The sequence below is a fragment of the Grampus griseus genome (assembly GCF_964374135.1).
Source record: "Grampus griseus genome assembly, chromosome: 19".
Classification (NCBI taxonomy): Eukaryota; Metazoa; Chordata; class Mammalia; order Artiodactyla; family Delphinidae; genus Grampus; species Grampus griseus.
The window spans coordinates 40,969,687-40,992,826 of NC_139013.1; the positions used below are offsets into that span (position 1 = coordinate 40,969,687).

General features: G+C 41.6%; 2 protein-coding genes across 2 annotated transcripts in view; both read left to right on the top strand.

Annotated features, from left to right (window-relative positions):
* TANGO6 (transport and golgi organization 6 homolog) overlaps window positions 1–23,140 on the top strand; it is a 177,634-nt gene that overhangs the window by 55,995 nt on the left and 98,499 nt on the right. Inside the window, exons 12-14 of the mRNA XM_082677163.1 lie at window positions 5,439–5,573; window positions 15,842–16,357; window positions 18,788–18,845. Of these exons, the coding sequence (XP_082533289.1) occupies window positions 5,439–5,573; window positions 15,842–16,357; window positions 18,788–18,845 (709 nt within the window). The remainder of the gene's footprint in view (window positions 1–5,438; window positions 5,574–15,841; window positions 16,358–18,787; window positions 18,846–23,140) is intronic.
* LOC309836607 (non-histone chromosomal protein HMG-14-like) lies at window positions 12,017–12,534 on the top strand (the record flags this gene model as incomplete). Its single annotated transcript, XM_082676718.1, has 2 exons — window positions 12,017–12,166; window positions 12,385–12,534. The coding sequence occupies 2 exons, from the start codon at window positions 12,017–12,019 to the stop codon at window positions 12,532–12,534; spliced, it is 300 nt and encodes a 99-aa protein (XP_082532844.1).

Below are 23,140 nucleotides of genomic sequence, written 5' to 3' on the forward strand. Positions count from 1 at the left end.
CATAAGAAAGAGAGTTATAAACATAAAATTAAAGAACTTGAGTAGGGCTTCCCTGGTGGCACAGTGATTGAGAGTCCGCCTGCCGATGCAGAGGACACGGGTTTGTGCCCCGGTCCAGGAAGATCCCACATGCCGCGGAGCGGCTGGGCCCGTGAGCCATGGCCGCTGAGCCTGCGCGTCCGGAGTCTGTGCTCTGCAGCAGGAGAGGCCACAACAGTGAGAGGCCTGCGTACTGAAAAAAAAAAAAAACTTGAGTAAAACTCCTATAATATTAAGTTCTAACTGGAAGTGTTTATATGAACTCATAATTTATTTTTCTCTTTTTAAAAAGCAGGTATTTTCTAGCTCAGTCCACTGTCAATGCCAAGAAGCAATGACAATCCAGTAGCAAATAACTGTCCCCAGTACCAGATTATAGTTTCTAAATACTATCTGCTACAAAAAGAACACAAAACTCATTGGATTAAAGGTTCATTCGGGTCTAGGGCAGGAATTATACTGTAAGCCTCAGGGCATCTTGAAGCAATCCGAGGTTAATGGGCTCATGTCAGTGGCATTCAGGAGCCAACTTGGAGGGGCTCCTGTTGACCACAGGTAGGACAATTTGAGCATTACAAAGAATAATACCTACAGTGGATTAAAACATGTCAAGTCCCCTCCCACCCCCGTGAAAATCTCTTGTAAGACATGTTTGAGGTTGCTGAGGCATCAGTTCACTATTTTGTAAATTGATAAATGAAGGGAATGAATAAAGCATTTATCTTTCCCGTGTAACTAGTCAACAAAGAAATTTTTTTCTTTGTATAAGAACCACAGCTGAAAAACTCAAAAAGAGAACTAGAAAATTATATTTTGCAATCCCCTAATAACAATGGATCTAGGTAACAATCATCAATGTTGCTAAAACCATTAGGGGTACTTTATAATGAATGTATTAGGCCATTTGGCACCCAAACCAACTGTTCCTTTCTTCTCCCAGCATTTTATTACAAAAACTTTCAAATTTGAAAGAATTTTATAGTGAGTACCTGTATACCCACTACCTAGTTTCTACAATTAACATTTTATTATACATGCTTTATCACATATTTATCTATGTTTGCATCTGTCTATACATTTTATTTTTGGTGGATTTCAGGGTTAATGCAAATATCAGTAATGTCAACCTGAATATTTCAACCTGGACCAATTAATCTTTTTTTTTATTTATTTAAAAATTTTTTTTTTTATTTTGGACCAGTTAATCTTAACATCACCATGAGAAGCAGACATTATTATGTGCTTCCTCATGTAATGCCATAGGAAGTATGCCATACCACCTGGGAAGGGTTCTTCCCCTCAAAACACCCAAACAATACAAAACAAACCCCCCAAAATGTGAACCTAAATCTGATCAAGGAAACTCAGGGTAGAGGAGCAAATTAAGTGCCATGAGGAAACAATTAGCCAAATCCATAATGTGGGAAATTCCATAGTACAAATGACCCAGCTTCTTCATCAAATAAATGGCATTAAAGAGGAGCAGGACTGTTGGGGACTTGAGTCATATCAACGAAATGCAGTGTGTGGATCTTGATTCAAACAAGCCAATTGTATGAAGACATTTTTGCGACAGTCATGGACCAGGTATTAGAAGATATAAGGAATTTTTATTGAGTGTAGTCGTGGTATGGTAGTTATATAAAAAACAAATCTTCTTATTTGTTAGAAATGCATATAGAAGAAAAAAAAAGAAATGCATATAGAAGTATTCATGGGTGAAAGATTAAAAATTCAATAAAGTGTGTTGGCAGATGGCATATTAGTATGTGAGGTGATGCAGAGATGAATGAGGCATGGAACGGTCTGTACTGATACAGAGCCCTGTTCCAATTCCCGAGTTCTTTCATTCTGCAAATATGTATTGAGAGCCTACTATGTGCTACATACTCTTCTGGGTATCAGAGACACGACAGTGAACAAAACAGACACATATCTGTGCTCTCATGGAGCTTACATTTACATAGAGGGAGAGAGAGACGGTAAACAAGTAGGCAAAAACACACAGGGCGTTAGATGGTGATAAGTACCAGAGAGAAAAGCAAGGAAAGGGGATGATAAAGGGAGTGTGGTAAGGTAAATAGGGTGGTCATGGAGAAACTCACCGAGAAAGTGACTTTTGAGCAAAGATCTGAAGCAGGGAAGGAGGGAGCTATTGAGATACTTAGGGGAAGAGTGTTCCAGATGAGAGGGAGCATGCCTGGAGTGCGGAGGGATCAGCAAGGGCGCCAGTGTATATGGAGTGGAATGAGCAGATTCCCTTTTTCCTGGTCTTCCAAGAAACTGCCACAGTCTGCACCCTTCTATAACTGGATCTCTGTAATTGGCAGAATAGAAGGGGTTCTACGTGCTGTGGTCTTTTTCATATGATAAAATTTTTTAACATAAGAAACACGTGCTCATTGTAAAAACATTTAAGCAACACAGAAGTACAAATTTTTTAAAAGTAGGGACTTCTGATTAAGATGGTATATTGAACAAAAGTGTTTATCTGTTCCCTCTGGAAACCACAAGGACCAACAGAGCAGGAGAGGAGGAGACACATTAGAGAAGAGAATAACAATATTTGGAAACTGGAAAATAGTAGCTGATTCAGCAACTTCAGAAAATGGAAAGCTAAGTGCCTGCATGGAAGAAGTCAGGAAGCAAAGCACTATGCCTCAATAGAGCGGTTAAAAGTTTTTTGAAATGAAAAAAAGAAGCAAGTCACTTCTCCTTGCAGAACCCTAGAAGGACTGCGGGCACCAGATAAGCTCTAAAGATGGAGCTGAATTTAGAGCTTAAACCAGCTTGAGGGCTTCCCTGGTGGCGCAGTGGTTGAGAATCTGCCTGCCAATGCAGGGAACACGGGTTCGAGCCCTGGTCTGGGAAGATCCCACATGCCGCGGAGCAACTGGGCCCATGAGCCACAACTACTGAGCCTGCGCGTCTGGAGCCTGTGCTCCGCAACAAGAGAGGCCGCAATAGTGAGAGGCCTGTGCACCGCGACGAAGAGTGGCCCCCGCTTGCCACAACTAGAGAAAGTCCTCGCACAGAAACGAAGACCCAACACAGCAAAAATAAATAAAATAAATTAATAAACTCCTACCCCCAACATCTTCTTTAAAAAAAAAAAAAACAGCTTGAAAGGCTCCACAAGAGGTAAACCCTTTGACTTCTTCCTTAACTTTGTACAACTACTTCCCCTCCGCAGCAGAAGAATGGAGGTTTATTCTTGAGAGAGGTTGAACCCAAATACTCTGAACTTGGGTGGTAGTAGCACACTGCAGAACGGGAGGATTAAGTCGATGCCTGCAGACTCAGCAGTAAGGCCTCAGCTCCCTTGCACTCAGTTGCCAGAATGTTGGCAGCAGGTTTGCACATCCCCATAGGATTATTGTGACAATTAAGTGAGTAAATACCTGTAATATGTTCAGAGCAGTACCTGGTAAATAGTAACTGCTTAATGTTATCACTAAATTAAATAGCTAAATAATTAAAACTGGTTGCCTCTAGAGTCAGAATCAGGTGGGGAGAAATGGGGTAGGGCACTGCCATTTTTCATTATAAACTGTCAGGAATATTTGGCTTTTAGAATTATGTAGCTTTATAAAAAATTTTAAGTAAAAAGTATAAGTGTCTCCCATTGTCTCCTCAATATACATAAATTCTAGAACAGGCATCAGTCACATAACTATCCTTGTGGCTGGCAGCCCCATAAAATCACAGGAAATGAATAGTAGGGGAGGAGCTGTTGTCCAAAGGGGTATAGTGGTTTCGTTGTTACAAGGTTTGGGGGAAAGGGTACTTCATAAATGACAATAACAGCTGGCTGTCAACACCAGTTAACAGCTCCCAGGTTTTTTTTTTTTTGCGGTACGCAGGCCTCTCACTGTTGTGGCCTCTCCCGTTGCAGAGCACAGGCTCCGGACGCGCAGGCTCAGCGGCCATGGCTCACGGGCCCAGCTGCTCCGCGGCATATGGGATCTTCCTGGACCGGGGCACAAACCTGCGTCCCCTGCATCAGCAGGCGGACTCTCAACCACTGCGCCACCAGGGAAGCCCCCAGGTTTTTTATTTTACGTACAAACTGGAAGTTTCTTTCTTAACAAAAATAGGATCATACTACTTGTTTAGCAATATTAAATAGATAGAGAAGAGGAATTTAGAAAAAGTTGGAAGGCTAGATAGTGTTCTGTTCCAGCAATTTAACAGTATATTTGTGTGAAATAGAAGCTTCCTATAATCAAGGAGTGCTTTAGAAAACTCTTTGGAGGCAAAACAGGTGGCCCAAGATGGTAGATCCACCAGTTTCTCTGGGAAAAGCCAATGTCCTTAACTTCTAGTAATCAATAAGTTCTTAGGCAGAGAGGGTGGTGAAAATTGCCATTACCAGCATGGTTCATTACAGTAAGTGGAACTTTTAATAACCTTTCTAGTTTCCTGCCTTGCTCCAAAAGACAAGTGTTAACAAGCCGTTCTCCTGACTTTAAGCCTGCAATAAAGATTCTAGCATAGCATGTGATTTGCCCAGAGAGTTAAACATGCAAGCTTGCATATTTAGACCTATCTCAGCCATCCCATTTTCAAAATGATTTTTCCCTTTTGAGCCATTAATCCTAAATGTGCACGTGAGTGTGTGCACGTGCAGGTGTGTGCATGTGCATGTATGGGTATGTGTAGGCTGTCTTTTATTCAAATGTGTTTCTACTTAAGATGATTAATCCAAGCCCAGTTAAAATGATGCAGACCAAATTAATTCCATTTAAGGCTTAGTTGTTAGCCAAATGCTATGTAAAATCTTATATATGAATAATCTTAATCCTTTAAAACTATTGGATACTTTAAAAAATGACTCTGGATCGTTTGTGTAGATTGTTTGAGTACACCGAATTCTAAATAAAATTAATGCCTCTTCCCCCTTTCTTTGCTTACTAGAACTAGACTGTCAAAACGGGGGGAAGGAATCATTGAAGAGCAATCCTCATTAGGAGAAGCAGATCTAGGACACTCTAAGATGGTCAGAAAGTAACAAATGATTTTTCATTTTAATTTCCTGGCAAAATTCATGAAAAGTAAAGGAAGGTGGATTGGGGTATTAAAAGATCTGAGAAAGTATAAATGGGCTTTCTCATTTATTGACTGTATGGCCTTGAGCAGATCGCCTCTTTAAGTCTAAGATTCTTCATCTGAAAATGAGGACAAGAGTACATCCTAAAGTTGATAGGAGACCTAAGTGAGCTTGTGCATGTAAAATACTGAGCACCATGCCTGCTACATGGTAGCAGTTGTTCTTGAAGCTTCTTGCTATCGTGATGTTGATGAGGGAAAAGATGAGGAGGTAGATGTAAGATGTAAAGAGAATTTTGAGATGTTTTTTCCTTACTCCTCGCTGATTCTCAATTCTATTTCCGTGGTAGGTTGTGGACTTTGTAGCAGCAACCCTGCAGCGAGCATGTGCAAGCTTGGCCCACCAGGCAGAGAGCACTGTGGAATCACAGACACTGAGCATGTCCATGGGGCTGGTGGCCGTCATGCTGGGAGGAGCCATTCAGGTGAGTTGCAGATGTGAACCAAACTTGAAAGGAGGGAGAAGAGAAGAGAAAAATCTGTTGCTTCCCTTTCATACCCTTGTGAGAAATCAGAATGGATATTGCACACAGGAGAACCAGGATAAACAAGTCAGGTTGTTAATAAGAATTCTCTCCAAAGTGGAGGATAACAAAACTGTAACACTTCCACCTTGTTACCTGGGTAGACTTCCCTATCAGTAAGGTAGGGCCCTTTCTGACCTGGCACAAGCTGGATTTGGAAATACCTGACACAGTGTTTTGCATCGTTGGTGAACGCTAGATTCTCTGGCCCTCACTGCAGTGGCTGTCCAAAGCTCAGCCCTTGTCCCTACTGTTGTAGTCAGGGGAGAACCTTTGTAACCTGCTGGTTGCTTAGGATTCCATGTTTTGAATAGTTTCATTTTAGCACAGGATCCATTGTTCAACTCATATCATGTAGCATGTTAAAGCTTTGTTTCTAGTGCATGTATCTTTTATATAATTTTAAAATTTATTCACTCAAAAAATATTTATTGCCTACTTGTTATATGCCAGATTCTGAGCTAAGGTGCTGGGAATAGAGCAGTGGACAAATAGACATGGTCCCTACGCTCATGAAACTCAAAGCCAGTGAGGGAGTCAGACATTAAATAACTATTTCAAAAAATATACTTAGAATTGAATGAAGTACCTCAAACGAGAAGTGGAGGGTACCAAGAGAACATAACATCTAACCTAGGCTGGGAAGGTTTCCACTGAGGACACACATACAAGTCTAAGCTAAGACTTATTGCATAGGAGTTTGGGAGTGTGTACAGTGCAGATGGAGGAAACTCTCCCAGTTAAAGAAACATCATGTACAAGGGCTGGGAAGCAGGAAAGAGCTTGGTATACTTAAGAAACTGATAGAAGGCCTGAGTAGCTGAGTTTAGAGACCAGGGGTCAGAATAAGGTGGAAAAGTAGGCACATATGTGTGTGTGACATACCACATTAGGTTAGAAGACCGCAAGAAAGCAGAATAGGTTTAGTGCAAGTATTATGAAATCTGATCTGAAGTCAAATTGGACATAACTCTTAGCAATGAGTAGGGAAACCCTCAGGGAATGGATTTTTAAGTTTGAGGATTAAACTCTGATACTGATGCTTGGTATATTAGAATTTGACTCTCTCTAGGCTGTCCTTAAGAAGAAAAGAAATTTTATTGGGGCCTGTTGTTAATGTGAAACCCATTTCTTGGTAGATTTACTTAGCACTCCTAATTTTATATTTCCCAGGTAGTTTGAAAAAAACATGGTTGGTTCACTTGCTAGAGTCATATTATAGTCCTGCTGTTTACAACTGTCAAGGAGAAGTTCCCCAATGGAATAGTTTTTCTTAAGTTATACTGTTACTGGATTTAGTTGAACTGATTGGTTTGTGTTTTTCTGGTAGAATATTGATTTGAATAGTCTTTATTTCCATAGTTGAGAGTGTGCTTTTTTTTTTGCTTTTCTTTTTTCTTATTTAAAAAATAGAAATATTTTTAAAATAAGAAATAGAAATAGAAATTCAAACCGTATCCCAAATGGAAAATAGAACACAGAAATCTCCATTTCCTATTTGAGAAGCCCATTGTTTGGGGGCTGGCTATGTAAATTAGTCATATTCTAACAGAGACTCACCTGACTGATGCAAATGTACATCCTTTACCTGTCCCTGCCCTTCCATGAGCCATCCTGACTCACTGATTATATCTTGATTCCTCTGACTTTGCACTTAAAGTGAACATAAACACATCACTCCTATACTTTTGCCCTAGACCTATTAATTTTTTTTCCATTTGATTCAAGGATTTATAAGTGGCTTCTATAGTAATGTTAGGTCTTCTGTCTTTGTATTAAAAAAAAAGTCACAGTTCTGAATTATGTTTTCAGATGATCATTGGCTAGGTTGTTGCTTCAGAGTCTAGAAGATTACATTGTGTTCAATACCTATCCCTGATTAGGATTCATTGTTTTAACTAATGAAACAGGATCTAACAGAATTTGAACGCTTCTTTCTTTCCTTTCTAATTTATGTAATTAAGATGATTATTAGAACATAGTGTCTAGAAAGAGGAGTTGATTTGGAGAAAGTGTAGGTTTAAGACTGCTAACTAGACAACCATATTTCTAAACTTATTTTTTTCTAAATGTCAGGATTGGTCACCAGTAAAAGTATGTTGGTAACTTGCCTGTCCCCTCAGGAAGCAGCTTCTGCATGATGTTCCAGGGCCTATAGTGTCCTCTGAAGCACTGCTGCGTGGAACAGACCTGATCTTGGTGGGGCTGGGACTTTGAACACAAATCTTGAGATCTCATGCCCCTTTTTCTGAGAGTGTCATAGAATGAACTCATTCAAGAACTATTTATCAAGTGTCTCTTTTCCCTCATGGAGTTTACCTTCTAGTGGTTGTGATTAATCTGATGAATTCTTTTTTTTTTTTTTTTATGGTACGCGGGCCTCTCACTGTTGTGGCCTCTCCCGTTGCGGAGCACAGGCTCCAGACGCGCAGGCTCAGTGGCCATGGCTCACGGGCCTAGTCGCTCCACAGCATGTGGGATCTTCCCGGACCGGGGCACGAACCTGTGTCCCCTGCATCGGCAGGCGGACTCTCAACCACTGCACCACCAGGGAAGCCCTGATGAATTCTTAATTTTAAAAAAAGATTTATATTTCTATATCTTGTATGTTTACGTATGGCTCATTATAAAACAGCATGCTATGTGCTGACTTCAAACAAAAGTAAAAGTACCACTTGGAAAATAAATTCAGTGACATTGTATATAAGGACCCAGACATATAAGCTGCTCAACTAAATATCTGAAGAAACATAGATGATATACAGAAATGAGAACACAAAATAAATGTAAATGTTTTTCAGAATTAGGAACTTTTAGGTTAGCATTTTATTGCTGGAAGAGACTCTTGGATTCTTCCAAAATAGTGATTCTCACTGCAGTAGGGTAAGGCAGAATGAGGGTGTGTATGCCCCCACAGGGAAGCTTTGTAAAGTCTCATGTGGGGCTTTTTCAGTGTACACATGCCCTCCTCTGGCTGTCACCCGAGTTCTCCTCTGCTTCCCTGCGAAGACACACTCTCTCCCACCACCCAGCTGGTCCAACACCCAGTTTTTTTAATTTTTGTTTTTGATTTTTAAAATTTATTTATTTTTGGCTGCATTGGGTCTTTGTTGCTGTGCACAGGCTTTCTCTAGTTGCGGCGAGGGTGGGCTACTCTTTGTTGCAGTGCGCGGCCTTCTTATTGTGGTGGCTCCTCTTGTCGCGGAGCATGGGCTCTAGGTGCTCGGGCTTCAGTAGCTGTGGCACGTGGGCTCAATAGTTGTGGCTCGCGGGCTTAGTTGCTCCGCAGCATGTGGGATCTTCCCAGACCAGGGCTCAAACCCGTCCCCTGCATCAGCAGGCAGATTCTCAACCACTGCGCCACCAGGGAAGCCCCAACTCCCAGTTTTTTAATTTGAGAACTTGCAGAAGTTTATAACAACTCATCATCTAACTGTTCCACTCCTGACACCCTGAAAGAAATCACAGATGTGAGCTGACATAACACTGCTCATTCTGTTCCTGAAGCATTCCAGAAACTCTAGGAGCGAGGCAGCCAGATAAAGGAATCTGTCACTCACTTGTGGGTTGCTCCTTCAGGCCTCGGGGCTTTTACACAGAATTCTGAGGTCTGGATGTGAGATCTGTGCTGAGAAGCAGTGACAGGAGGAGCATTGAGGACTTTATGGTCACTTTTCAATTTTGATAGTGGTCCTTGGTGACCCTTGAAAAATAATTAATACTTAGTGCTTCAGTTTTGTCATCTACCAATTAAGTGAATATTACTTTATACCTCAGAAATTTTTTTTGAACATTTATAAACAAACAGTTGACACCTGTAGTCTTAGATTTCCCTGATTATTCTTACAGTGGGAAATCTGTAGGCTTATGAAGCTGAAGGAATACATAACTTTCACTGCCTTAGAAACTATTAGATTCAGAATCCACCTACCTGCCCATGGTGATTAGAGAAGTTACCTAGTTGAATAAGGTGAATCCCACAATGACTAAGAAGTTTGAAAACAGGGAGAAAAAGTGGTTGGGTTTTTTAAAAATAGACTTTATATTTTAGAGCAGTTTTAGGTGCACCGCAAAATGGAGCAAGAGGTACAGAGATTTCTTATATGCCCCCTGCCCCCACACACGCACAGCCTCTCCCACTGTCAACATCCAGACCCAGAGTGGTACATTTGTAGAATCAGTGAACCTACATGGACACATCATCATCACCCACCGTCTGTGGTTTACATTAGGGTTCACTCTTAGTACTGTGCACTATGGGTTTTGACAAATGTATAATGACAGGTATCCCCCATTATAGTGCTGTACCTAATAGTTGCACTAACCCCAAAATCTGCTGCCTATTCATCCCTCCCTCCCCCTAACCTCTGGCAACCACTGATCTTTTCTAGTTGCGGAGAGCAGGGGCTACTCTTTGTTGCAGTGTGTGGGCTTCTTATTGCAGGGGCTTCTCTTTTTGCAGAGCATGGGCTCCAGGCGTGCAGGCTTCAGTAGTTGTGGCACGTGGGCTCAATAGTTGTGGCTCGCGGACTCTAGAGCGCAGGCTCAGTAGTTGTGGCGCACGGGGTCAGTTGCTCTGTGGCTTGTGGGATCTTCCCAGACCAGGGATCGAACCCATGTCCCCAGCATTGGCAGGTGGATTCTTAACCGCTGTGCCACCAGGGAAGTCCCAAGAATTCTTTGTATATTTTAGATAATTGTCCATAATCAAAACATGTCTTTTGCAGATACTTTCTCCTAGTCTGTGCCTTGTCATCTCTTTCTCTTGACATTGTCTTTTGCGGAGCAGAAGTTTTTAATTTTAATGAAGTCCAGCTTATCAATTATTTCTTTCATGGATTTTTTTGGTATTTCACCTAAAAAAGCCATCGCCATACCTGAGGTCATCTAAATTTTCTGTCTTTTGTTATCTTGCAGAAATTTTATAGTCTTGCATTTTACATTTAGGTCTATGATCCATTTTGAGTCAATTTTTGTGATAGTGTAAGGTCTCTGTCTAGATTCATTTTTTTGCATGTGAATGTCCAGTTGTTCCAGCACCATTTGCTGAAAAGTTGGTCTTTTCTCCATTGTATTGCCTTTGCTCCTTTGTCAAAGATCAGTTGACTATCTCAGTTAGGAGTGACATCTGAGTTAAAATAAATCTGGGTGCAACTTCCTATTCTTGTCAGGTGGGCATTCCAGAATCCCAGTTCATCTCACAGACCCGAAATTGGGAAGGAGTTCAACCTTATTTTGCAGATTTGAAAACTGAGGTTCAGAGGATGGAAATAACCCTGTCAAGGTGCCACAGGGAGTTAGTGGAAGGATCAGGGAGTTGGAATCCAGGTCTCCTGGGGACCAGTCCAAAGCGTCCTTCTTTGCAGTTTTAGGCATTGCGTCTCATTGTTGCAAAGTTCTGCACAGTGCTCGGCATCTACCCAGGCACTCAGTGCATCAAAAGGCAATTTATAAGGAATTAATTTATAAGGCAATTATTAGAAGGCAAGGGGGTGCCAAGGGCCATCAACTTGAAAGCACTCATTTGGGCATAATATTTGCTGAGAGGAGAATAAAGCCTGCTATAAAGAATATTTCCTTGGATAATTAACTTTGTCCACCGGTTGCTCTAACAACCATCAACAGAAATTTCATCCTTGTCTGGGCTGGGATCAGGAAAATTGGCAATGTCGGAGAAAGAGCAGTGGAAAGAAAGTCAGGAGGTCATGCCCAGTTCTGCCATTTCTCAGTTTCTGGAGCTAAACAATTTCCCTTTCTGGGTTGCCTGTAAACGGTGATGTCAGACTAAATAACCTTTTTTTTTTTTTTTTTTTTTTCAGGTTTTATTTATTTATTTATTTATTTATTTGGTTGCACCAGGTCTTAGTTGCGGCAGGCAGGCTCCTTAGTTACAGGAGGTGGGGTCCTTAGTTATGGCTCACAGGCTGCTTAGTTGTGGCAGGTGGGCTCCTTAGTTGTGGCATGCAAACTCTTAGTTGCAGCATGCATGTGGGATCTAGTTCCCGGACCAGGGATGGAACCTGGGCCCCATGCATTGGGAGCACAGAGTCTTAACCACTGTGCCACGAGGAAAGTCCTGAGGTCAGACTAAATAATCTTTGAGATCCTTCAAAGAAAAAAATTAGTTGACTATATTTGTGTAGGTCTATCTCTGGGCTCTCTATTCTGTGCCATTGGTCTATTTGTATCTTTTTAAGAAGAAATTGTTGTAACACAAATGAAAAAGAAGGGGTGGCGGGAGGAGAGGCAGCGGCCAGGCAGCCCAGCTTCACGAAGGCTCTCAGGCGCGCCGTGGCCCACAGGCACCTGGCATGTACCCGGCACGCGCCCGCGCCGCCGTCACGATGCCCAAGAGGAAGGTCAGCTCTGCCGAGGGCGCGGCAAAGGAGGAGCCCAAGAGGAGATTGGCGAGGTTGTCAGGTAAACCGACTCCTGCAAAAGTGGAAATGAAGCCAAAAAAGGCGGCAGGAAAGGATAAATCTTCAGACAAAAGAGTGGAAACAAGGGCTTCCCTGGCGGCGCAGTGGTTGAGAGTCCGCCTGCCGATGCAGGGGACACGGGTTCGTGCCCCGGTCCGGGAGGATCCCACATGCCGTGGAGCGGCTGGCCCCGTGAGCCATGGCCGCTGGGCCTGCGCGTTCGGAGCCTGTGCTCCGCAACGGGAGAGGCCACAACAGTGAGAGGCCCACGTCCCACACACACACAAAAAAAAGTGGAAACAAAAGGGAAAAGGGGAGCAAAGGGAAAACAGGCTGAAGTGGCTAACCAAGAGACTAAAGAAGACTTACCTGCAGAAAATGAAGAAACTAAAAACAAGGAGAGCCCAGCTTCTGATGAAGCAGGAGAGAAAGAAGCCGTCTGATTAATATCAGACACCTGGTCCTGTCAGTGGTCCCTGTCTCTCTTCTTGTACAATCCAGAGGAATATTTTTATCAACTATTTTGTAAACGCAAGTTTTTTAGTAACTCTAGAAACACTTATAAAAAGGAGGGAATCCCACCTCATCCCATTTTTTTAAGTGTAAATGCTTTTCTTTAAGAGGTGAAATTGTTTGCTGGTTGTTTATTTTTTGGTACAACCAGAAAATAGTGGGATATTGAATATGGGAGGCTTTGATTGTCTTGGGTGTCAGCTTAACATTCCACAGATGGAGGGTAGCTTTTCTATCCTATAATACAAAGCATACTAACTGGCAGTTTGGAGTCAGTTGTGCATTTAATGTCTTAAACACTTTAAATTACTTCTCTTCCCATGTTGTTTTTGGTAGAATTGTTTCCTAAAGCAAACCATTCACCCCTCGATCTTGGCTTTCCTAGGCAGAATTTTGTGTACTCTGTAACATCTTTGGTCGTGGTAGTCCAGTTCTTCTAGTAACTGTTAATGTGCTGTGAATGATTGACAATTTGAGTATGTAGTGTATATGATATTAAATTGTGAATTAGTGGAACTTATGATGTAACAGCGTATCAATATTTGAAGATATTGGTACTTGATATCCTGTGAAGGAAAATTTGCCTCCAAATTTTAAGCTGGAAAGTGACTGGAATAACTGTTCAGAAAAGAATCACAACTACATAATTGTTTAGATTTTTGGTACGTATGTTGAGAACTGTGTACAAATTGAAATGTCTGTGTACTGATCCTCAAAACAACCAGTAAAATCTCAATCATGAAAGAAAAAAAAGGAAATGAAGGCTTCCATGTTGGCGCAGTGGTTAAGAATCCGCCTGCCAATGCAGGGAACACGGGGTCAAGCCCTGGTCTGGGAAGATCCCACATGCCGCGGAGCAACTAAGCTCGTGTGCCACAACTACTTAGCCTGAACTCCAGAGCCCATGAGCCACAACTACTGAGCCCACGCACCACAACTGCTGAAGCCCGCGCGCCTAAAGCCCGTGCTCTGCAACAAGAGAAGCCACCGCAATGAGAAACCCGCGCACAGCAACGAAGAGCAGCCCCTGCTCGCTGCAACTAGAGAAAGCCCGCGGGCAGCAACGAAGACCCAACGCAGCCATAAATATATAAATAAATAAATAAATAAATAAATAAATAAATAAATCTATTTTAAAAAAAGAAAATCAAAAAGAAGATACTTTTATACATACACTTTTATATACATATGTACATAAAAATGTACATATTTTTTACATACACTATAGATATAAGTAGATATTCCCATTTCAGATGCTTAAAGAAGAAACAAAGGTCCATGATACTACAGAGGCATTGAACGAAGTCTAGCATAATGATAACACTTGCATAATTATTCTAAAATGTGTTTTCCAGTTCCACATAGATTCTTGATAAAATTGACCCTTTTCTTAGGTGACATATTTTTATGGTGAAATTCTACAGGTACAAACCTGACATATACCTCAAGTTTTCATTTACTTGGGAGGAAAGTGGTAGAGAAAATGAACAGTAACAACCCTGTGGAAGTATAACATGAGAATATTATATAGGTCCTGTGAAAACAGTTGGTCAATTGATTGGTTGCTTGGGTAATGAAGTGCATGAATGAGTAAGTAATAAATAGCCTGCCTTGTTCTAAAAAGGATTTAAGACATGCAAGGTTTTCAAATGATCAAAGCTTCATGAAGCTTCATACGACAGTTTTTCCAGTATTCTCAAACAGAAAAGGATCGCCACTGATTCTTGTTTCTTCACTGACCTCTCGTGCACCTTTCCTAGTAAGGCATGATTAGAACAAAGCTTCTGGAGAGAATAAGATCTTACGTAGTTTTCACTCCCATTTTCTAGGAGAAATTCCCTTCTACCAGTTATCATCCCAGTCCCTTCCAGACCTATGATGCCCTTGATGCTAACCAGCCACTTTATAAGAAGAGCTTTATTCGTTCAAGTGAGACTGTGTAAGGTTTAGGTAAGAGCGTGGACTCTAGAGCCAGACTTGTTTGCTTTTTTTTTTTTTTTGGCTGCACCATGCGGCTTGCAAGATCTTAGTTCCCCGGGCAGGGATTGAACCTGGGCCCACAGCAGTGAAAGTTCAGAGTCCTATGGACTGCCAGGGAATTCCCCAATATATATATTTTTATGCTTTTTTAATTTATTTTTTATTTTTTGGCTGTACTGTGTTGCATGTGGATCTTCGTTCCCGGACCAGGGATTGAATGCATCCCCCCTGCAGGAGCCAGACTTGTTGAGTTCACATCTTACCATCTTCTAGTTGTGTGACCTTAGACATGTTACCTAACTGTTCTATGCCTCAGTTTCTCCCCTGTTTACCCATCTCTTTCTCTCTGTCTCCTGCATTGGGTCTTTGTTGCTGCGTGCGGACTTTCTCTAGTTGCAGAGAGCAGGGTCTACTCTTTGTTGCAGTGCATGGTCTTCTCATGGCAGTAGCTTCTCTTGTTGCGGAGCACGGGCTCTAGGTACGTGGGCTTCAGTAGTTGTGGCGTGTGGGCTCAGCACTTGTGGCTTGTGGGCTCTAGAGCGCAGGCTCAGTAGTTGTGGAGCATGGACTTAGTTGCTCCACAGCATGTGGGATCTTCCTGGACCAGGAATCGAACCCATGTCCCCTGCATTGGCAGGCAGACTCTTGACCACTGACTGCGCCACCACGGAAGTCCCTCCCCCCATTTAAAATATAAATAATAGTAGTAACTAAATCATAGGGCCATGAATATGTATGTGTATTTTTTGTTTATTGTATTTATTTTTAAAACATACACATAGCACTTACTGTGTATCAGGCACTAAGTACTTTGCTAATATGAACTCATCTTTTTATGGCAAAAGGGACATGAAATTAAAAAATACAGTAATACAATAAAAATCAAAATATAAAAGAATTTCACCATACGACTGGTTAATGCAAATTAAAATAATAAGCAGCCATGTTTTGCCCATCAGATTGTAAAAATTAAGACTAATTTTATGCGGAGGAGTGGGGAAGGAAAAAAAGAGTAATAATTTGCATTACTGATATATGTTTTTTAACTTAGAAAAGTACCTGCACAATATTCAATAAATGTTAGCTGTAATTATTCAACCATAGTATGAGAGTACCAGACTCAGGCTATATGCTGATTACACCAGGAACAAGGTTTCATTCCTACCCCTTTTTCTCAGGATCTGTTGCCTTGTGCTGAGGTCATATTAACATCTGCTATGTTAATTTGGATTTGGCATTTTTCATTTCATTTTATAGTTGAAGTCAAGTGAATTTGCCATTCTGAAGCAATTGCTGCCTCTGTTGGAGAAGGTCTCCAACACATACCCTGACCCTGTCATCCAAGAACTCGCCGTTGATCTCCGCATCACCATCTCTACCCACGGAGCCTTTTCCACTGAGGCTGTCAGTGTGGCTGCCCAGAGTACCCTGAACAAAAAGGATCCAGGAGGGAAAAGGGAAGAGCAGCAACAAACCAGTCATGAAAGATACAGCAATGTGTCTTATCACCACCTTGAACAACAGCAAAGCCATTGCACATCCAACCAAACAAGCCTGACACCTAATGCTCCACGCATTCCTCAGGAAGTCCGTGAGCCCAGGATCACTACAAACCAGAAATCAGGAAGCATAACCACAGAACAGCTCCAGGAGGCTCTTTTATCAGCTTATGATCCTCAAATTCCAACACGGGCTGCTGCCCTGAGAACTCTTTCTCGCTGGATAGAACAGAGAGAACCAAAAGCCCTCGAGATGCAGGAGAAGCTTCTCAAGGTGAGTAGAACACCACACACACGCATATGCATGCGCGCGCGCGCGCGCGCGCACACACACACACACACACACACACACACACACACACACACACACACACACACACACACACACACACACACACACACACACACACACACACACACACACACACACACGGTGAGACCACTTTCCAGGAGCCTTGACTTGTATCAAGCACTGTCCTAGGCCACCCTTGGGGAAATTGTAATTGTTCTATGGAGGCAAGACTTAGACACAGGAAAGACTTAGATACACATGAGATTCAATTGAACACGAGCAGAGTGTCAGAACTTTTACAGGCAAGAAACCCTGTGGACAGTCAGGAGAAGGAGAGAGTTGAAAATCTGGAGGAAGTAGATCTTGACATGGCTTCACAAACTAGTAACATTTGAGCCAATGAAAGAAGACCCTGAGCAAATTCTCAGAGCAAATTCCTTTTCTGGTAGATAAGGCCACTTTCAACACTGTGACCAGCCAAGATAAGCCACCTGTTTTTTCTGGGCCCCTTTCAGAGGGGCTTTGGACAGAACTGGGTCCCCTCCCCACTTTCCCTCCATCACAGTGAAAAGGCTGTTCTTTATATCGTGGATTTATATGGGAGACTGTATATGCTTAGTTGGGGATCTTTTCCCTTTTGTGGAAATTGTGCTGACTTCAGTATGGGTTAGAGATTAAGAGCCAAGGGTCTAGAGACGACTGATCAAATCGCAGATCATTTTCTTGGACAAAGCCACTTAAACTTTCTGAGCCTCAATTTTTACATCTGTAAAGTGAGGATAATTGTAACTGGACGCACTTTATGTTGAAAGATTTAAAATAAAATAATTTGGGAATTCCCTGGCATCCAATGGTTAGGACTTGGTGCTTTCACTGCCGGGGCCCCAGGTTCAGTCTCTGATCAGGGAACTAAGATCCCGCAAGCCGCACCGCACAGCCTACACAAATAAATACGTAAATAAAATAATCCATGTAAAGCATGAATTATAGTGGCAAGCACATAATGAGCACCCAATAAAGGTTTAGTAGTATAATTATTACTATTATTTTTTCCATATACTCTAGCCATTAGACTAAGAATTATAATTCTGATTGAAAACATTTATTTTTAGTCACTAAGGTTTTAGAACCAGTAGTGTAATGATAACTTCTGTTTATTGAGCCAGGCCCTATGCCTTTCAGACATTATCTCTAATCCTGGCAATGACCAAAATATTAACATTATCCTCATTTTATAGATGAGAAAACTGAGGCACAGAAATGTGCCAAGGATTTGCTGTCATTGAAATGTTGCTGAAAACCTCAAATTATATATCTCCTTTGAGTAATCATTAAAAATATGCCTTCACACACCTATTTAGATGGTTGATGCTATGAACATCTTTGGAGTTTTCTTTAGCTAACTTAACTTTCATCTGCTATATATAATTGGTCATCAAGTCCTGTCAATTCTTTTTTCAAGAAGTCTTTCAAATCTATCTGTTCCACTTCATTTCCATGGCTCCTACCCTGGATTAAGCTTCTCTTACGCCATACATGATTTCCACCCCTTCCAACCTGGCCATCTTCCCAACTTAACTAATCTTGAGCTCTCCCTAACATGCCACAGATGTGGAGACCAGCAGTATCAAGTTGATATCAAGAATTGCTGTTTCTGTAAAGGACACATCACTATATATGGCAAGACACCCCCCCCTCTTCTAGATACCAAGCAGGAAGGACATGGGCATATGGCCACTGTCTTCCTCTGGCCCTTCTGTTAGGGCCTAAGCCTAACATGTCAACTGTCATATCTTCTAGATAAGCAGTACCCACTGCGGTTGACGTGCCCTGGTGGGTTCCTAAATTATGAGATGTGTTGAGAGTAATTTGTTACTGATGTCAGTTGAAGTGCTGAAATTTGCAAAAGATATTTAAAAATAGAACAGATTCAAGGTTATCCCAATAATATCTCCATCTTGCACTTGCATTTCCATACACTTTCTGAGTGCAAGAGAAAAGGATCAAATTATAGCAGGTGTGCCATTAATTGGACATAACCCCGAACCTGGCCTCTGTGTGTCAGGGCCTGTAGTCTGTCAGGTCATATCTAAGAATGGGCTATCTACAGTGGGCTGTAGTGGAAAAAACGTTGAGGATTGTTCTTCCAGATTTTGGCTTCCATGCCTATTCTTGGTGTATACTCAACAACTTCAAGAAGTTCTCCCCTATAATCGCTACCCTCTTTTAGCTATTATAACAATGGGACTTCAAACGTATATACTGTTTTCCCCACAAGATTCTGAAGTCAGACCGATATCTCGCTACAACAAAGAGGAAGAAAAGCATTTTTTTTTTGAGGCTGCTCTGAGGGTCTCTTAAATCTTGCTTGCTGTTTGTGAATCATATCACTACTGTGTTCTGTGGTTACAGATATTCTTGGAGAACTTGGAGCATGAAGACACCTTTATATATCTGTCTGCCATTCAGGGTAAGTTAGTCCTGGTTAAAGGACTTTGAGTTTGTGGACCAAAGATTATATCATGTATGTTTGCACAAAATCTCTAAATTCCTAGAGCCACAAGCTGTTGGACATTTTGTCCCTCTTCCTGTCTCCTAGCTAGGACTTGATTTCAGTCATGATAATAATATTCCTGGAGAGTTCCTAAAGGGGTCCTAGAGAGTTTCAGTATCTCATAATGATAAGGAAGCCTTTATTTATGCTTACTTATCATTCTATAGATTAAATCCCATTTCCTCTAATTCAAGGAGGTAAAGAATGGCTCACACGTGAGCTCTCATTATGTTGGCCTTTTAGGAACCTGACTACTGTCACTGTGCACCTTTGTCCTGTCTTTGTATTTATTTATTTATTTATTTTTGGCTGTGTTGGGTCTTCATTGCTGCACATGGGCCCTCTCTAGTTGAAGTGAGCAGGGGCCACCCTTCATTGCAGTTCACGGGCCTCTCATTGTGGTAGCCTCTCCCGTTGGGAGCACGGGCTCTAGTTGTGAGGGCTCAGTAGTTGTGGCACACGGGCCCAGCTGCTCCGTGACATGTGGGATCTTCCCGGACCAGGGCTTGAACCCGTGTCCCCTGCATTGGCAGGCGGACTCCTAACCACTGTGCCACCAGGGAAGCCCTGCTCTGTCTTTAAGCTAAAAGAATCTCAGGATATATAATATTTCATCATCAAAACATTTTTTGCAATAATTTTATTTCTCTTTTGTGATTCTTTGTTGTTCTCATCTCCATTAATTTGTGGATTTCAAATCTAGAGAGAGGCCTCATGAAAAGGGGTAAGAAACAGACACGGTGAGAAGGCAGAATTAGCTCACAGTTTCTCTTGGCTCCATCAGTGTGGTGTAGTCCTCAGGGGCTGGGGGCTGGAGATGGATCACCGGGATGCACCACCCTTTCCCCTGCTTCTCAGCTGTATGAACTTTGGCAAATTACTTAATCCCTCTGGGCTTCAATTTCTTACCTGTAAAAAGGGAGCTAAATAGGAATGTAAAATGGTACAGCTGCTTTAGAAAACAATCTGGCAGTTCCTTGAAAAGATAAATGTAGAGTTGTCACTTGACCCAGCAATTCTAAGTATTCACCCATGAGAAATGAAAACATATGTCCACACAAAAACTTGTACATGAATGTTCATAATAGCCAAAAGGTGGAAACAATCCAAATGTCCACCATTTGATGAATGGATAGACAAAATGTGGTATATATTTACAATGGAATATTATTCAGCCAGAAATAATAATGAAGTACTGAGACATGTTACAGCATGGATTAACCTTGAAAACATTATAGGTGAAAGAAGCCAGTCACAAAAAACCACATATTGTATGGTTCCTTTATATGAAATGTCCAGAATAGGTAAATTTATGGAGACAGAAAGTAGATTAGCAGTTATCTAGGGCTAGGGAGAAAGGGGAAAGGTTTGGGAGGTGATAGCTAAAGGGTACAGGGTTTCCTTGTGGGGTGATGAAAACATTCTAAAATTGATTGTGGTGATGTTTGTACAGCTCTGTTAGTATGCTAGGAACTACTGAATTGTATACTTTAATTGGTGAATTTTATGGTATGTGAATTGTATCTCAATAAAGCTATCACCAAAAAAATAATAAAATAAAATTTAATGAGGATAAGCTGGGACAAAGTGAGAGAGTGGCATTGACATATATACACTACCAAATGTAAAACAGGTAGCTAGTGGGAAGCTGCTGCATAGCACAGGGAGATCAGCTCGGTGCTTTGTGACCACCTAGAAGGGTGGGATAGGGTGGGTGGGAAGGAGACACAAGAGGGAGGGGATATGGGGATATATGTATATGTATGGCTGATTCACTTTGTTATAAAGCAGGAACTAACACAACAGTGTAAAGTAATTATACTCCAATAAAGATGTTTTAAAAAAAATTTAATGAGGAGGAGAGGGATAAAACTGTCAGAGATTAAGGAGATTAAATATTATATGATAGATAGGATCCTGGAACAGAAAAAGGACACTAGAGAAAAACTAAGAGAATCTGAGTAAATAATTGACTTTAGTTGGTAATGAAATGTCAGTATTAGTTCATTAATTGTGATAATGTACCATGCTAATGTAAAACTTAATAATAGGGGCAACTGGGTATGCAGTATATGGGAACCCTCTGTGTATCTTCTCAATAAATCCATAAATCTAAAACTATTCTATCATTAAAAGTTTATAAAGGGGGCTAACATTAAATGAGTTAATATCTTGAAAGTGCTTAGTGCATATTAAATGTTCGATATGTTAGCTATTATGATTTTAATGTTATCATCATCATCATATCACTACTATTTCTGTTGTTAGATTGCTAGGTAATAATGTGGTGATATGTGTAACTTCTCAGAGCTAAAGCTTGAGTAGGTCGATTCTGTCTGGTAGTTCCTGCTACATGATAGATTACTGCAACACCCAGTATTATTTATTTATTATCATGTATTATCACTCATTTATTATCATTCATGAATCTGTAGACAAATGGGGTTCAGCTGACCTGGTCTGGGCTGGGCAGCCCTGCCACTCCCTGCAGGTCGGTGGGCTGCAGTAGCTCTGCTACACCTGTTCCAGATGATCCCGGGTCCAGGGCCTCCCAGGGCGCATTTGTGTGGTGATGGCAGAAGTGTATGAGAGCAAGAATAAACTAGAGAGGCCTCTTCGGGGCTAAACTTGGAACTGACAACCTATCGCTTCTGCCTCATTCTGATGGCTAAAGCAAGTCATGTGGCCCAACCCAAAAGTCAAGGGATGGAGAAATATACTCTGTCCCTTTAGTGGGACAAACTGCCAAGTCACGGAGCAAAGGACATGGATGCAGGGAGGGGTGGAGAATTGAAGCCAGTAATGCAGTCCTTCAGGCAAGGTTCTCTGGGCACGTGCAGCTCCTTACTAGCTACTTATTTCTTGATGTAGTTTGGGTATCCTCTATGCAGACCTGGAAGTTGAAACTTAAGAGAGCGTTCAGAGGGGAAAGTGTAGAGCAATGAAGGCCTGAGCCTTGGAATTCATTCTTTGCTCAACAAACGTTTATCGTGCACCTACTATATAGTACAAAACACTTTCACAATGAGTTTCATGACTTAGTTAAAAAACAAGAAGACATTCTTCAAAGGAGACAAAATAGGGCTTCCCTGCTGGCGCAGTGGTTGAGAGTCCGCCTGCCGATGCAGGGAACATGGGTTCGTGCCCTGGTCCGGGAAGATCCCACATGCCGCTGAGCAGCTGGGCCCATGAGGCCATGGCCGCTGAGCCTGCGCGTCCAGAGCCTGTGCTCTGCAACGGGAGAGGCCACAAAAGTGAGAGGCCCGGGTAGTGTGCAAAAAAAAAAAAAAAAAATGGAGACAAAATAACCAGTCACAAAGATAAAAGAACAGCTAGGCAGAGCAGAAGAGTGGAGCATGTCCAGAGAGAAAGTAATTACAGGCAGCTGAGAGGTCACAGAGACCAAGAACTGAGATAACCCTGAGGGCTCGATGGGACTCAGGAAGCCACATGACAATGAATGGCACTTATGGAAATCAAATAAATCAATGAGGCAAGAACCTAAAATGCTGATAATTAATAAGTCAGAAAACAAGTCATCCTGTACTTTTTCCAGGAAACTGTAATACTGTCAATGAGATGTTTCTCACTGATTTTTTTTTTTTTTCTCACTGATTTTATTTTTGCACAAGATTTTCAGGAAGCAGTGGTGTGTCATTCTCATACAGCCTCTTAGTTGATTAACCCACTGAGCTCATTAGCCTATAGGGTCTGCTATAAAAATCACAACTGTTGGTTTTGTGTTTGTTTTTACTACTTTTAATTGGTGTGCTAATCAGTTAGTAGCTAATTTGGGGATGAAGGACGTGGGAGATAGAGGTCTAATTTCTGTTCTCTGGGCCCCATGGCACACAAATTTGAATTAATTGATGTTTTTGGTGTTTGTAACATGTAAAGGCCAAGGCCTTAGGTGAATTTCCCATTAAGAAAGGAAAGAGCTGAATTTTCCCACCTGCATTGCCAATTTCGTTTGCCCAGGCCTAAAACTCCAGAGCCAAGCCATTCTAGATGCCCAGTCAGACAGTCAGACAAGACCAGCCCATGTGTAAACGTCCTGTAGTACAAGGGGGCTTGGCTGTGGTTTGAGTAGCATTAGTTTTGGGGAGTACGAGTAAGTGTGTGTATAAAGTCTTACTCTTCTAGGCTGACTGAATGTTTCCATGTAAAAGTTACAAGGTATCCTTTGTTTGCTTTATTTGTTATTTTGGATC